Genomic DNA, 16,829 nt, shown 5'->3' on the forward strand with positions numbered 1-16,829 from the left:
TCTTAAAGCACCAGCTCCTGGAGTCATGGGAGTATGAGAGATCTCAGCTTTCATTTAAAAAAAAAATTTCAGCCTGCTTGATTGTGAAGAAAAGCTTGAAAACATGAATGCTAGAGACGCAAAACCCAGAAGGCAAATCAAAAGAATCCAAATGTTATTATTTTTAAACCAATCTCATGATTTTTGAATGCTTGATATTAGCAATACTGGCGTTGGCTTGTCTGCTCCAGCAGCTGGGTGGGGACTCCAGTCACAGAGATCATTATCACCTTGAGTAATGTGACACTGGGTGACTGCCAGAGCACTGCAGTTTATGGCCCATAAGGTTTCCCACAACAAAGGCCTCAAATGGCCTCCCCGGAAAGCAGCAATAGAAGCAGATTTCTCTGGCTGGAGCACATATAGGCTTCATTGTCACAGGACAGGCAGTGCTGCTGGGTTTGGGGAGGAAAAGGATGGAGAAACACAAGTTTGGGGGAGGAGGGCTCTGCTGGAAGAGGGTTCCCAGGCTATGGGAGTGGGATCTGGTGGGGATCCCAGGGGGTGGGAGCAGAAAGGGTCAGGTTGTATCAGGAGAGGAGGTTCCTTGGAGGGCCGGGAAAAGAGGCTGTATTGGATGGCTGCACCCTTCCTGGGCTGTGCCTTGGGGGGTTGGGTGGGGATGGGGGCTGTATTGGGAGGGTGAAGTCGGGGGGCGGGGTTGTGTTCTGTGTGGGTGGGATTAATTAAAGCGAGGCAAGTGCAAAGTACATGTGTAACCCTTTTGCCACCACTTGCTTACACAAATAATCAAGGAAACAAAATGGCTGCCGAGCTTGGCTGGGTGGGGGAGAGCGGAACCCGGAGTGGCTGCTAATGGCTGCTAGAGGGAGCCACGCAGGTGCACCAGGTGTTTGTGGGGAATTGGCAGGAGCAGCCCTTCCCATTGCGGAGAGACGGCGCCTGCGCATGGGCTGTAGGCGGGAGACTCGTGTTCTGGCAGGAGAGACCTCTGGGCCCGAGATTGAAGCTGGATGGAACCTGCCGAGAGTCCTCTGAGCCCCCAAGAGGTAACAGGGCTGTTGCCTTCCATGGGCCAGGATGGGAGTTGAGGACCCCAGAGCAGAGGAGTCGCGGAGGAGAAGATCCACAGCACTCGCCATGCACCACCCTATTAAATCCCATTCCCCCCTACCCATTGTATCCCATACTGCCCATAACCACACACCGGCCTCACCCTATGACCCATTGTATCCCACACTCATGGTTCTTGACCCCTGGCCATGGCAACTGGACGTGCCTCTCTGACCTGAAACTCCTCAGGCCCGCTGCCTGGTCTGCTGTGCTTCAAGCCCCCCTGATTCACCAGTCCCAGTCCCCTGAATGACCACATGTCTGGTACATTGCTCTCCTCTGCCCACAATTTGAGGCATCCCTGACCCCCTGCAGCTTCTTATTGACCCACTGGTAACTGAGGTGGAATTTTTCCTCTTTGCCACACTGCTCAATTTGTGTTTATAATGTAGGGATTTAAAGGCACAAATTTGTAGGCATGTATTTTCAAATGTGCCCACTAATGTTGGGTCCCTCTATTTGTGGGAGTTCAACTTGAACCTCTCCTGGCCTGATTTTCAGAGATGCTGAGCACTCCCAGCTCCAATAGAAATCAGTTGGAATTGTTTCCAGCAGGGTCCCCTGCTGACCACCTGAAATTATGGAAATTTTGGTCTTTATTGATACGGATACTGACTAGACACACCTATATTAAGAATATACCTTACCTGAGTTAATACTAGTATATTCAGCTGGAACTGAAACTACTAAAAAGCTAACCTACTTTTTATTATGCTGTTCGTGTTCTTTGTTTTTTAGATAGTGAAAAAAAGCTGGTTTTCTTTTTTTACTATGTAGTAACATATTTTATTACTTTTAACAATGAGTGAAGCGAACAATTAACTACAGTTTGTACAGCACGTAGAACAATGGGGTCTCAGCCCCATGACGGGGGCTTCTAAGTGCTACTGCAAAAATACACATAATAAATAAAGATAATAATCAAGAGTAACAGACACCTGATTCTAGAGGATGTCTTCAGGCATAAAGGAGAGAGAAGTGTGAGTGCTTCTCTACTTTCATAGTTAAAGTACATACATGTAAATTGCCAAATGTGTCTACTTAGGAGAGAGTGTGTCTATTTTTACCAGAGACACAACAAGTATGATAAATGTGTATGGCATTTTAAAGACATTTAAACAAATCCATGCTGCTAAGGAATTTGCAACTTAAAAGGCATAATTCTGCTCCCATTGAAGTCAGTAGCAAAATAATAATAATAATAATAATTAAAAACACCTAGCTCTTATATTGCGTTTTTCATCAGTACATTTCAAAGTAGATCAGTATTATTAGCCGTCTTTTACAGATGGGGAAACTGAGGCACAGAGAGGCAAAGTGACTTGCTCAAGATGATCCAGTGGCCAAGCTAGGAATAGAAACCAGGTGTCCTGAGTCCCAGTCCAATACTCTTTCCACTTGCCTATATTGCCTCCCAAAAGTTGACATGCTCACATCCTTGAGATGGCATTACGCCAAAACTCCCATTGCTTTAAGTGGGAGCAGGGTTGGACCCTAAATTAGATGGTAAGAGATGACAGACAAAGGCTGGGGGACATGAGAAGGATGGGGGTTATAAAACAGTATGAGATACGCTTTATGTACAGGTCTTGGTTGCTTTACTGTTTTATTTATTTATTTTGGCTATGCTATTAATATACTTACAGCCTGAAGGAGTAAAGTCCACCAGTCAGGCAGGAGTGGTGAAGAAGAAATTATTCCTGGACCAGCATTATTCAACCAATGAGCTCCTGGCTTCAGGAGGTATTTAAAGAAGAAGGTGGTTTCATGGGGCCAGCTTTTCAAGTGAGCTCAGTAGCCATAGTCATTTTTTTCAAAAGAGCTCAGCAGGTTGGGTGCAAGACGCATACTCAGCTCTTTTGAAAATCTAACCACAAGCATCACTCTGTGAGCTGCTGGGTGCTGAGCATGTCTGAACGTTTGGCCCCATCTGTGAGCGCGTAACTCTGTTGAAAATCTCACCTGAAGTGCCTAGGATCAAGAAGAATATCCCAGGAATAAAGGGCAGTGTGAGAAAGGACAGAGAGTTAGCCATGAGAGAAAGAGACCAGGGGAAGAAGATGCATTAATCTGGCAGAGTGTAGGGTGCAACTGAAATCTGTCGTAGATGTAACTAAAAGCTGGAGAGAATGGATGGTATATCAAAACACTTACCAAATAAAGTAATTCATGATGATTGTTCCCTCAGAGAACACATCTTCAGCAAACTCTTGTGTGTGCTTGAATCTAAAAACCATTAAGCGCAGTCACAACTGTTGGTTTTTTATTTACTCTCATCACCACATACTACATTACTTCACCTTCTTGTTCCCCTGCACTGGCAAAATTCTGTTTCCAACATACCAGGTCAACATTTAAATCCAGTTATGTTTTCACAGATTTTTGTTAATGTCATGAACATATTTCCATTTCTATTAGCTTTTATAACCCTTGTTCTTCTCCTGGAAACATGTTGGGGCTAGACTACTTTTAAACATTTGTTCAGTTATATAAGTTTATTTTCTTCTCCTTGAAAGCAGGTTTTCACGCTTTCCCCTCTAGGTGGCTCTGTAGAGTAGCATTTAAAATTCATTTTACATTAAAACTAGGGTAATCCATTTGTGTAATAGACCTGCAGGATCCATCGATGCTATGCATGGCTCATGCAGCGCCTCATGGTCTCAGACACCATCCGATGGTCCAGGGACATCTACACCAAACACATCCCCGGCCACCGACAGTACCAGGAGGCGTGAGCCAGAGCGACATCGTGCATCGACTATGAGAAAGGGACCGAGAGACTTTTTCCGTTGAACCCTATGAACTGGAACCATAAACTCACTGAATGTTAAATCTCACCAAATGAGGGTCAATTCATCCTCCTCATCATATCCACTTATTATACTCCACACCCGAATATAACCATTATATGAACAACATACCCTCATATCTCAATGTCTGTACTTTGACCCGTTAACCTTTTACCCCCAATCGGGGATATTGCAGATTATGTATTCCTTACACCATCCAATCTTAAACTGAATTTCGCACCCCTTGATAATCTGTACATTTGTCCCTGATAATCAGAAACTCTTACGCTTAAACTCTGTACTGTTCTTTTTTTTTTTTCAAACATCATACTAACAAAATTTTTAAATCGGATTGATGGACTACATGACATAAAATGCATACTATCACTCCATATTTATACAGGACCTTTCATTCAGAAGTACTGGTCCCCAAGGTGGTTTTTAAACAGCTAGGGATCAGTTAATCACATACCACTAAATCAACACTAATAATAAAATAAAATAAAATAAATAATAATAACACCTAGTTCTTAATCACTATAGAAGTTGGATTTCTAAATTATTTTTATTGATTTTACTTTATTCAGGTTTAAATCTAGTTACAGACTTAACAGTGAAAGAAAACAGAAATCATGCATGAAGGTGTGCTGGTAGAATTACCGCCCAGAACACATTCTTCCTGTGAAACTATTTGTGGGGCTGGGGAGTGGAAAACCCAGTGAGGATCCCCTCATGGAGTTTTCCTTGGGTCGTCCTTTTGGGGACAAGGGCTGTGGTAATAGGGTCCCCTCCAGATTCCCAGGAGAGTAGGGCCTTCTGTGCTGGAAGCTTTCTGACTCTGCACCAGCTCTGGGATACCTAGTCTCTCTTCTGAAACCTTTGGAGACAGGCTGTCATTTTCCTACTGCAGAAAGGGTCACAGAAGAGTTAAGGCATCCACAAGCTGCATTAGTGCTCTTCTTGCTTCTCTTTGGGACCGGTGGGACATGCATCTCTCAAGGTTCCCCCTTACAATACTTTCTTCCAGCTGCAGATCCCTCTCTCTGCAGATTGGGCTTTGTGGAATTAGGGGGGATGAGATGGGAAGAGTGCTAGGGAAGCAACCAACATCTTCCCTTTGTCCCAGAAGGGGACTGTGCGAAGTGGCTATTCCACCGTACCACTCACTCATAGGACACAGGAGTCTGTAGCAAAATGTAATTTATTTTTCAGCTGTGAACAAAAATTTAGACGTCCCTGCATACAATATTAAACGTTCTAAGGAAGGTGCTAGCTGTAAGGGGAGCTCTATACCAGGCCCTGACCCTCAGGTGGCTAGCTTCATATCTCTTTTCATTAGCCAGCTTGTTCTCCGTAGCACTTAGATATCAGCTAACTCTCTTAGTGTCAGGTTTACTCCTTTTATATATTGAAGCCTTTCTCCACATAGTCGTCTTATTGCCTCTGGCCCTTTAAATTGCAGAGAAAGCAGCAGCTGTAGCCCTATGGTGCTCATTTTAGAGACAATCAGCTTGCAGGTTGCATCTCTTTCTCCTCTCTATGGTAAGTATTTGATTCTTCTTTCTTAATTTTTTGCTTTCTAGCTTTGCTAAGGGTCTGCTTCTTTCAGGGGTGATTTTTAAGCTACTTGGCTTTTTAACCATCGGTTTAATAGTCTCCTTAAACTCTGTGTATGTGAGACCTAATGCTCGACCAGTTTGTTTGTTTCATCCTAAGTCCTGCAATGCCAGCTGCTGAGTTATTGTTCCCTTGCAAGCTAGCTACCCAATAACAGCTGCTAAAGCAACAAACTGCCCAGATAGGCCCTACTGCAGGGGTGGCCAAACTGTGGCTCACGAGCCCCATGTGGCTTTTTTACTGTTAAAGTGCAGCTCGCAAGCCCCCCATGTGCCCCCTATTCTCTGCCTATCAGACTGGGTAGAGGGAGCTAAGGACAGGACCTCTGCCTTGCAGTGGGGTGGTGGGGTAGGGGCTTCTGTCCAGTAGGGAAGGGGGTCTTGGGGCTTCAGCCCTGTGGGCCATACCTGCCAGGGCTTGGGGCTTCAGCAAGAATGGGGCTGAAGACCCGAGCCCCAGCAGACGTGCCCCGGCTCTCAAACTTCTGAAGATTGTCATATGTGGCTCGGAGGGACAGTAAGTTTGGCCACCCCTGGCCTACAGTGACTAAGAGGAGGGGTGTTGCTCCCAACCCCTCATTTCTGCTATATGTGGGGTTGATTGGCTAGGGGCTGTCCATCTTCGCTCAGGGCTCTGCAGGGAAGGACTCCTTTGCTTGCTCCCTCACCATTCCTGTATTTGTGAATGGGGACTGGGGATGGGATGGAGGGGTAGCAAGTCAGCTTTCTTTCTGCACTTGATCTCACATATACAGCCAGTGTCTTCAGGGGAATGGGCTGCCTGCTTGTCCCACTCTTTGGCAGCAACATTCAAAACTTGACTTTGCCTTGCAGGCTGGGGACTCGCTCCCACAGCACTGTTCTGTTAGGGGTCCCTGGATTCTGGCGATTATGATGTGTCTTTTCTTAAGCCTGTTAGCTGCTGTTTTGCTGAGGGTAGATTTTGTACAAATTTAGGATAGGAAATGGAGCATGAATATTCCACATCCCTTTTGCAGGTGTCTATAGAATATGTGTTTTTAAAGTATTTTTAATGATAGCTGTGCTGGTGAAAGGTATCAGAGGGAAGGAAGCCTTGGAAGCTGTAATAAACTATCTACAGAGCATAAGGCACAGGCAGTGGTGATGGCTGCTTCCCCATGCTAACCTTATGATTGGCCTCTGTTCTGCAGGGACTGCTTTAGGAGATGGCAGTCCTGGCTTTGCTGAGTCTGCCAGTTTTATGATTTCCCCCCTGCCTACTAGAAACTGGCTGACAACCTGCCTTCTCCTTTGTTATAGCCACCAACCATCCATCAGATGGTAACCACTTTTGGTCCCTTATGACCTGGGCTGGGTTCTAAACCACAGCCTAGTGTTGATCTGTCCCATGACCTTTCTAAGCTTCAGACTTTCCAAAATGAGATTATTTTATCTAGCAGTGTTGCAAGCTGTACTCTGAAAAGCTTGTATCACTGTAATGAATACATACAAGGGAGCTGAGTTAAGATGGCTGTGACAACTTCTTAATTTTAATTGTACAAATGGTCAGGAAATTCAGGCTCCTCATGTTGCACTAACAAGTTTTTGGGGGTGATATGTAGACAATCGCCGTGATGAATCCCAACTGTTTAGAATTAAGGTTGCACGGATGTGGGACATTTTGAGAAAACACACTTCTCTTCTCATCCACCCCGTGCCTCTCATTACATCTCATCAGGGAGATGAGAGCATCTCCTCTTTCCCTCTCCCGTGCTGGAGCAGGTTGGCTTCTAGTGCTCTGTGACAGGTGTTCCCACTACTGGGGGGCACACAGCAGCTGCCCTGGTGGCTGAGTGTTCCCCCTATTCTGTCTTATTGCAAAGGGAGGGCTCCTGTGGTTGTCACTTGGCCCTCTCTCTGCTTGAGCTCAAGAGCACTGAACATGAGTGCTTCCCCTCAAAGCAGGCCGAGTAAGGAATGCTCCTGTGATTGGTGCCATGCTCATCCTTAAGCAACCCCAGCAGAGAGTAGTATGGTGCTGATCAGTGGGCTCTCTTCCCCCCCCCCCAAAATGAGCTGATGAGCAGCTAAAGATGCCTTACTCATGGTGGCTCCATTGGTTAAAAATGGTATAGTGCAGGGGTGGCCAAACCGTGGCTGGTGAGCTGCATGTGGCTTACAGACCTTCTCCCCATTCTCCACCTACCAGACTTGGTGGGGGGGAACTTGGGTAGTGGAGCTAGGGGCTTCTGTCAGAGACAACTGGTGCCTGCTGGGGAGGGGGCACAATTCAAAGGTTCGCCCCCTCCCAACATCTTGAGTCACGCCCCCTTAGGCATGCCCCCCTCTTACTCTCAGTGGCCCCTCCCTGCAGCTCCCAGGTAGTATTAGCTCTGTGTGGAGAAGCAGCAGCAAACAGCTGGGAGCTGCAGGGAGGGGCTGCTGCTTTTGCTCCTCAGGGAGAGGCAGCGGCAAAAGCAGTAGATCTCCCTGCAGCTCCCAGCTGTTTGCCACTGCCTCTCCCCATGGCCACAGCTCCCAGCTTGCTAGCTCCAGCAGCTGCTGCACAGGGAGGGGGCCCAGCAGCACTGTGTGACCCAGAGGGGCCAACAAACCCAGGCAAAAATCTGGGAGGGTATGTATCTCCACATGGCTCCCACGCGTCGCCTCTGGCTTCTGCCCAGTGCGGAGGTGGCTTTTGGGGCTTCAGCCTCATGGAGCAAGCCTCCTGGGGCTCTGGGCTTGAGCAGGAGCAAGGCTGAAGCCCCGAGCCCCGGCAGGCATGCCCCGGCTCTTGATTTTCTGAAGACTGTCATATGCAGTTTGGAGGGTCAATAAGTTTGGCCACCCTGACATAGTGTCTTGTCTTTTACAGGCAGTATTGGATATTACAGGCAGTGTGGGTAAATGATTAGGGGCCTGGACTGGGACTCAAGAGACTTGGGTTTTATTCCTGGCTTTGCCACTGGTCTGCTGGGCAAGTCACTTTGCCTCTCTGTCTCAGTTTTCCCATCTGTGAATAGTGCTAATGCTATTGATCACCTTTGTAAAATACTATGAGATCTACTGATGAAAAGCTCCATATATTAATAAAGTATTAGTAATAATATAATTTGACATTTCTGAAGTGCTGTGTTTATGTACATGTGTATGGACAGTGAGTAATTAAGGTTGGACTCAGTAAAACCAGATGTTCTCCCTTTCTTTTTTTAAAAAAGGATTCATTTGTAGTTTATTTTTTAATAATTTGCATTGAGATTGTCAGTTTAATGGTGGCTAAAATAACATTTATGACTGCCTTTTGATTGTTTGCGAAACACTGATGTCTGAGTTGAGGGACATTTGGAAATAAAACCTTAATGTTTATAATATAATTGACATTGAAAAATGTCATTCATTAGTTAAGAATCAATAAGTGGGAAATGTTTCCCCATCATTTATCCTGTTAAATGTAGCCCTTTAAGGTTTTATTTATAAAGCCTGCAAACTGATTAACCACCTTTTATTCTAATACCTTTCCCCTCCATTATCAAACTACATGCTTTGCTTGCTGCTTGGTTCACAGGAAATCCATGAAGTGGATCATGGTCTTATCCGCCAGTTGCTTGCCGATTCAGAGGAGACTTTTGGTGCATGTACTGAGAAAATGCAGGCCCCCGCTCCATATAACTGGAGTACTGACTGGAGCTTTTGGGTAACTCAATTGTTTTTTCTCTTAATTCATTGTTATAAATTCTAAGGCCCGAAGGGACCATTGTGATCATCTAGTCTGACCTCCTGTATAATGCAGGCCATAGAACTTCCCCCAAAGTAATTCCTAGAGCAGATCTTTTAGAAAAATATCCAGTCTTGATTTTAAAATGGCCAGTGATGGAGAATCCACCAAGATCCTTGGTAAATTGTTCCAATGGTGAACTACCCTGACTGTTTAAAAATGTATGCCTTATTTATATATAAACTATAAGTGCTTTTTATGCAAATTTCTTCATAGCCTTTAATTAATAAAGCCTCCCAGCCCATTCTGGGAGCTAGGTAACTTATTGTTATCACTTTACTGCAGGGTAAATGGAGACACAAGGAGGTGAGGTTATTTACCCTATGCCGTGTATCAAGTCCGTGTCAGATCTGGATATACAACCCAGGAGTCCTGACTCCCAGTTTCTTGATTGGGTCATTAGACCATACCTCCTCCCTGTTTTATGCTTGTAGAAATTTATTGCTGCTACTTTTTCTCGGTAAAGGCTGAATTTCAATTGCTATGAGAATGTAGCATGCTCTGATGATACTTTTATATTTCACCACAAAATGAATATTACGCACCTCCTTTGTGGAAAACGTGTCCAGACTTGATATACGTCTGCATAAGAGAATGAGATGCTGCAGACTCAGGCTGTGTGTAGGCGTCTATTTTGCCACGCCTGTACAGATGACTTAACACTGAAAGGAGTGAAGGGCCATCAGTTATAGAGTTTAAGGCCAGAAGGGATCACTGGACCATCTAGTCTGACCTGTATATCACAAACCACCAACCCCTGCACACTAAACCCAACAACTGAAATAAGACTAATAAATTACCGCACATAGGAGAGTAGACTAGTATGTGCCACAGGCAGAGAATAGGAGGGACCAACATGCACCAGTGCCCGAGGCCCCCACAATGGCAGGCAGATGATTAAGTGAGATATACCTGGATAATCCTGGCAGTGACCTGCGCCCCCACGCTGCAGGGGAAGGTGAAAAAACCCCAAGGTCCCTGCCAATATGACCTGGGGGAAAATTCCTTCCTGACCTGGCATATGGTGATCAGTTAGACCCTGAGCAGCTGAACAAGAACTAGCCAGCCAAGCCCTTGAGAGAGAGAATACTCAGCACACCTCAGAGCGGGCAATAAGAATCATTCATTTAAATCCTTCTCCCACTACTTGCTGAAGATTTCTTTGAAATAGCACCAGAGGGGCCTAGGAAGGGCCACGCATAATGTATCTAGAACTGGTGTTTTTGCAGTGGGAGATAGTGGTTTGAGGGAGGCGGGCGTTCCTTGTAAACATGAAGGAGTGGGGAACATGAACTGTGCCCAGCCAGAGCTAGATTAGGAGGACAATATCCTGACCAAGGGGCTAAGGTTCTCACTCCAAAACTCAGTCATTGCAAAGTAACTCATGCTCCACGCCATGTGGTAAATAATCACAATGCTGCAGCTATAGGTTTGGGAGCATTAACTGTAACAGCTCTGGTGACAGTCATGTGAGGCGCATAAAGAGTATTAATCACATTTTTCAGATGAGAAAACTGAGTCAGAGAACTTAAGTGACTTGGCTAAAGTCACATGAGTCAGTGAATCAGTGGAATAACCAGGAATACAAGTCAGGAGTTTGATTCCCAGTCCCATGCTCATACCTCTAGCACATATCTTTCTTTTCCCACTCCCCCAGCTCTCTCCTCAAGCTGGAATGTGATGTTTTAAATAATCAAAGCATTGACTTTGAAATAAAAACCTCTGGGAATCTTAAACCTATTAGGGTTGACTCAGCCCTTCTGTCTGCTGAAGCAAATGGAACATTGTGATTTGTACTGTGTATCCTCACAAAGCTTCTGTGTGAATGCCAAAGTGACAGTTACAATTCTGATTGTCAAAAATGTATCATAGAGTTTCATGTTTATCCTCTGTTACTCCAGATCAAATTTGTTCAGTTTAAAAGTAAACCTGTTTTTCTGTCAGCCCTGCAAATGTACACTAGGATCTGAGATTCACATTTATGTTCTTTTCACATGTTCTCACCAATGTTAAAGCTCCTACAGGCATATATTCTGCCTGCTCAGCTATGTCTGGGTACCTGAATTAAGGACTAATGGAGTTACGCAGATGTAGTAGCTGTTAACTATGTTTTGTTTACAGGGCTAAATGAGGTTGCACATGTGCCAGTGTGTAATTCAGCCTAAACAACTGTTGTTATTGTTGATAATTCACAAAAAGAAAAGACCCATTTTGACTCTCAGATCTCAGCAGCTGTTTGATGGTCTGGTACTTAGAAAAAGACATCTGAGTTTTACTTAAAAAGAAAAGGAGTACTTGTGACACCTTAGAGACTAACAAAAAAAAAAGTACTCCCTTTCTTTCTGTGAATACATACTAACATGGTTGCTACTCTGAAACCTGAGTTTTACTTGTAAACTTGGCAAATCTGAGCTGAAGTCATTAAGTTACAAGTTTGTACAGCACCTAACACAATGGGATCCTGGCCCATGACTTCCAGGTGCCGTGGTAATACAATTAATAATAAATACAGCACCTCACCATGCCACTATCACAGTCACCTCTTCAGGCAGAATTGCACTTGTAGGGTCCTGTGGCACTATGTCTAAAGGTAGAAGTTTGGCCAAAATTTTCCTTCCTGCCCATTTTTGTACAGTGTGTCATTCATCCATGGAGTGCTGCAGTCTGCCTCAGAAATGGTTAAATTTCAGTGGTGCTGTCTGTGTGTAGTTTGTCAAGTGTTTGGGATTCTTTGCTGTGATGAAGGATGCTATGTAGGTATTCTAATATATTATGTATCTCTGTTCTATTGAGTGAAATAAAACAACACTGTTTTGTGATTGCTATTTCCTGAACTCCTGGATGTATTTAAGCCTGTAATTCACGTTTAACTGTTTATATAAATATGTTCTTGTATTTAAAACAAGGGAGTTGTATAATATTTCCACATACTTGGCCATTGAATGGCACCACCAATACCTATGCTGCAGGAGCCAGATGCTATCATAGATTATCTCAAAAAAGCCTCCCAGTTATTTGCTTAAAAAAACAACAACCCATCATTTAAAAATGGGAAGTAAATCTTTCACGCGCTTGTTAGGGGGCTGTGATGATGAGGCATTTATTTTCCAAGTTTAAAGGTGACAGCATAATTAGTGGGGATAGAATGAAGAAGCAGCAGGAGGCAGAAAGAATGATGTCATGAGCCATGTCAGACAACAGCATTCCTGTGCTAAAATGAAGTCATTAGACTCCACTGCCATTAAAATGGTGTTATGTCATTTTCTGCCTACTGTCCCAGGGAATGAAAATCACATGTTTCACTAATGTCTTGCCTGGTTGGCTATCAGCTGTTGAATATAAACTGGTTCTTATAGCTCCCGTGAGTCATAATAGATGTGTAGGTAATAACACAGCAAACCATTTGTGCTATTACGTAAATCATATGTCAGTAATATTCAGTCAAAGATGATGTAGCTTTCTATGACAGGTACAGACTTTTAGTAGGGTCCTTCCCACTCTTTTAGCCAGTATAAAGGCTGGGAAATTGTAATAAACATGGAGCTACTCCCTAAACGTTAACATACACAACACTGCACAGATGTCAGCTCTGCTAACTGGAATATTTGCTGCACAAAACTGTACTTTGCTGACTAGCCACTGACTTGTTTCAAAGGCTTTTTTGCTTTCCTTCTCCAGGTAAGTACTATGATTTCCTTGAAGATGAAAACCAGGCATTTCTCTATAAAATCCTGATTGGTCTGATTTTCAAATCTGCAACTTCCATTGACTTGAGTGGGGGTTGGGATGCTCAGCACCTCTGAAAGTCAGGCCAGATGTGACTGCCATTTTACAGAGACACTGTGATCTAGTGGAATGAGCACAGGATTGGGAGTCAGGAACTCCTGGGTTCTGCTCCTTGCTCTGACGCTGGGTGATTCTGGGAAGGTCACTTCATGCCTCTGTACTGCATTTCCCCGCCCCCAGTCTCATGTGCCTAGACTTCTCACATGTATAAAGGTTTTCAGAACTTGGTCCTTAATGTGTGTACTGCTCTTTGAATGTGTAAATCATTTCTTAAATGCCTACTATTATTTTATGGCTACAGAATTTTAATAGCAGCTTTTCAGTTTATGGATCCAGAGAGGTCAAATAAGTATTGTCTGTGGTTCTTGAAATAATAAATAAAAACCTTCCACGGGCACATTTTGTAACATAAAAAAACCTCCGCGTACGCTCTTGTTGTTTGTAGCATGCGTTGTAATTGCAGTTATTTGGAAGCAGTGTTTAGTTATCTTGGAAACAAGAATAACAGTCCTTTAACTACTGACACATCAAGGAGCTCTCTGGTAGCAGGAACTACAAAAGGAGAAATTGGTTATTGTTTAGTTGGCCTAGAACTTTCGCCAAATGGGCTGTCTCTACATTAGACTTTTCTGGGAAATCTGTCTGTTGTGTTGCTGTGATGGTGCAGCTAGCAGAGCTGTGGCTCTGGCATATGTACTTTGTTCTTGAACTCTGTTCAGAACAGCCTGAAACAATAAATAAATAAAACAATAAATGTGATAAAAATGCTGGTGCCCCGTCTATCGCTGTTAAACTGTGGCAATGGTAATGCAGCAGTGGGAGATTTTTAAAAATAAATCTAGTGTAGACAAGGCTCTTGAGGGTGAGCCTCGAATCAGATTATCTGGGTTTGGTTGGTAGGAAAAAAAAGTTTCCTTTAATTTTAGGCTCAGAGCTTTGTTTTTCCTTTTCAAGTGTTGCCATTGGGAACAAAATTCCATTAGAAATACTTGAGTTATTGTGTAAGACCAACAGGGAATGTTTGATCATATTTATACCTAAGGCCGGACGTACACTACAAATGTCTGCTGGTAGAGCTATGTCGATCAGGGATTTGATGGGATATGATCCCTGACAGACATAGTTGTGTTGGCAAAAACATTTAGTATAGATGCAGCTGTACTGGGGGGAAAATGCACTTTGTTTAGTGTATCTTATTTCACGGAGTGGGTATAAACTGCGTCCACACTAGGAGCGCTTTGCAGGTAAGAACAGATTTAAAAATTTTATTGGGATGATGTTTTTAAAAAAAAAAAAAAAAGTAAACTGTACAGAGTTTAAGCATGGAAGTTTCTGGTTATCAGGGAATAATGTACAGATTATCAAGGAGTGTGAAGTTCGGTTTAAGATTGGATGGCCTAAAGAATACATAATCTGCATATCCCCGATTGGGGGTAAAAGGTTAACGTGTCAAAGTACAGACACTGAGATATAAGGGTATGTTGTTCATATAATGGCTATGTTCAGGTGTGGAGTACAATGAGTGGATACAATGCTGAGGATGGATTGACCCTCATTTGGTGAGATTTAACATTCAGTGAGCTTACGGTTCAAGTTCATATGGTCCAACGGAAAAAGTCTCTCGGTCCCTTTCTCATAGTTGATGCACAACGTTGCTCCGGCTCACGCCTCCTGCTACTGTCAGTGGCCAGTGATGTGTTTGGTATAGATGTCCCTGGACCATCAGATGGTGTCTGAGACCACGAGGCGCCGCATGAGCTGTGTGTAGCGTCGACCGATTCTGTACTATACCAGCATAGCTATACTGGCAAAGCCTTCCAATTGTAGACTTGGCCTTGAAGATAGGGGACTCCAGAGTGCATTTGAAGGAGAACTTTAAAAGAAGACTTTCATTTTTTCCCTCTATGTAAGCTTTTTACATTTGGGGCTTGATTTTAACTTAATTGTTGTTCCTGTAAACAAGCAGCAGCAAAATAGCTCCCCCCATCTTTCTTTTAAAAAATAAAATGGTCTGTTCTAGGTGAGCTACTTATGTCCCTTTGGGAAAGCAGATAAGCGGAGAACTGCAGCAGATGTATTTGTTTAGAGTCACTTCTCATATTATTGATCAGTCATTAGAAATGAGTGGGAGGAGAAAATCCTAAAAATAGATAAAAAAAAAAAGCACTCAGGATTTTCTTGAGCTGTATGTGTAGAAGACTTGAGGCATTCACATACTTTTTGATACAGGTAAGTGTTTTCTTGAGAGGTGGATAAATGACTGGGGCTTTTTTTGTATACAAACTATTTTGTAACTTGTTTTACCTTGGCCAGAACTATTTAGGATATTCTTATATTCTCTGTGTAGCTTTAGTACATGATGATTTGCTTTGTCAAGGCGTAAAATATTACGGATATTACTAAAAATATCATTGGCAATAACTTGGAATAAGTTAAGTAAATCCAGAAATCCCAGCAATAAACAAAGTGCTTTTTTTTCTTATTGCAGTCAGAATCGCTGAGCTAGTGCGGTTCAAGACTGGGGGAATGTTCCTACACCAACTAAAAACTTAGGGCATGTCCCCGCTACAAAATTATGTCAACCTAAGTTACAGCCACTGCAACAATTAATTGCTTTTGTGAGTCCACACTATGCTGCTTGTGTTGGCAGCATGTGTCCTCACCCGGAGCGCTTGTATGATGGTACTGTCAGAGTGGGGCATTGTGGGATAGCTTCTGAAAGCCAGTAATAGTCAATGTAAGCAACAAAGTGTCTACTCTGATACTGCATCAACCTGACTACATCAGCATTGTCTCTACATTTTGTGGAGGTGGAATTAAGTCAGTATAACAAAGGAATTATTTTGGCAAGGCCAAAATTTTAGTGTACACGATTCTGTAGTTAGGTCAATGTAAAATGCCTTGAGTCGATATAACTCTGTAGTGTAGACCAGGCCTTAAAGTTAAGATTTGCTAGACTGCCCATATCCCACCAATGCAAATCCTAAAATAAGAGCGAGAGAGAAAATAAATTAGTAGTTAAATCATTCAATGCCCAATTTACACTATCAGTTTCCCATCTCATCCTCAGCTTCTTCCCTCCGTCTATCACCCACAGCTCACATATCTCCACTCTCATTCTGAACGCTGACAGCTGTCTTGGGACTCAGCCATGTTGTAGTTTTGTTTTGATGATTGATATCAGGTTTCATAAGTTACATTGTGTGTATCTAGTTCTGTTCATGGTTTTGCATTGGTGTGTGTAAGTAGGGTGGAAAACATGAAAACAGAAAAAAACGTGAATGCGTGATCCATGTTGATAGTGAGTTCTAAATTTGGCAGCAATTTTTATGTAGAAACTACAGAGCAAAAATTTCTATTATCTAAATAGGTTAGAAACATGGAGAAATGTCCAGTGAGAGGTAATATAGTTAGAGACGATATTAGGAAATAAAGCAGGTGAAGGTCCTGATTCAGCAAGGTACATAAGCACTTTAAACATTTGAATTATCTCATTGACTTCTGTGGACTACTTATGTGCGTAAGTACCTTGCCGAACTGGAACCTAAGTGAAAAGCATGGGGGATTATGGTTGATATAAATACAAAACCTTATTTAGCAAAATTCTTAAAGGAAAACTTCATTGATCCATTATGTCACCTGGGATTACTAAATAAAAAAACCCACAAATTTATATTTTTAAAATTTTAATTTTCAACATGTCTCCATTTTCAAACTATCTTCATAACTGTGAATGTTTCTAGTGTCCCTCTGTAAGACAGTATTTCACTGACATTTCCGAGCAACCAC

At 43.1% G+C, this 16,829-nt stretch overlaps 1 protein-coding gene across 1 annotated transcript in view; it reads left to right on the forward strand.

Annotated features, from left to right (window-relative positions):
* The first annotated feature begins 5,415 nt into the window (after positions 1-5,415).
* The window catches only part of GRAMD1C (GRAM domain containing 1C), an 83,330-nt gene continuing 71,916 nt past the window's right edge, over positions 5,416-16,829 (forward strand). Inside the window, exons 1-2 of the mRNA XM_073308639.1 lie at positions 5,416-5,444; positions 9,045-9,173. Of these exons, the coding sequence (XP_073164740.1) occupies positions 5,442-5,444; positions 9,045-9,173 (132 nt within the window). The 5' untranslated portion in view covers positions 5,416-5,441. The remainder of the gene's footprint in view (positions 5,445-9,044; positions 9,174-16,829) is intronic.

The sequence above is a fragment of the Lepidochelys kempii genome, chromosome 1 (assembly GCF_965140285.1).
Source record: "Lepidochelys kempii isolate rLepKem1 chromosome 1, rLepKem1.hap1, whole genome shotgun sequence".
Classification (NCBI taxonomy): domain Eukaryota; kingdom Metazoa; phylum Chordata; order Testudines; family Cheloniidae; genus Lepidochelys; species Lepidochelys kempii.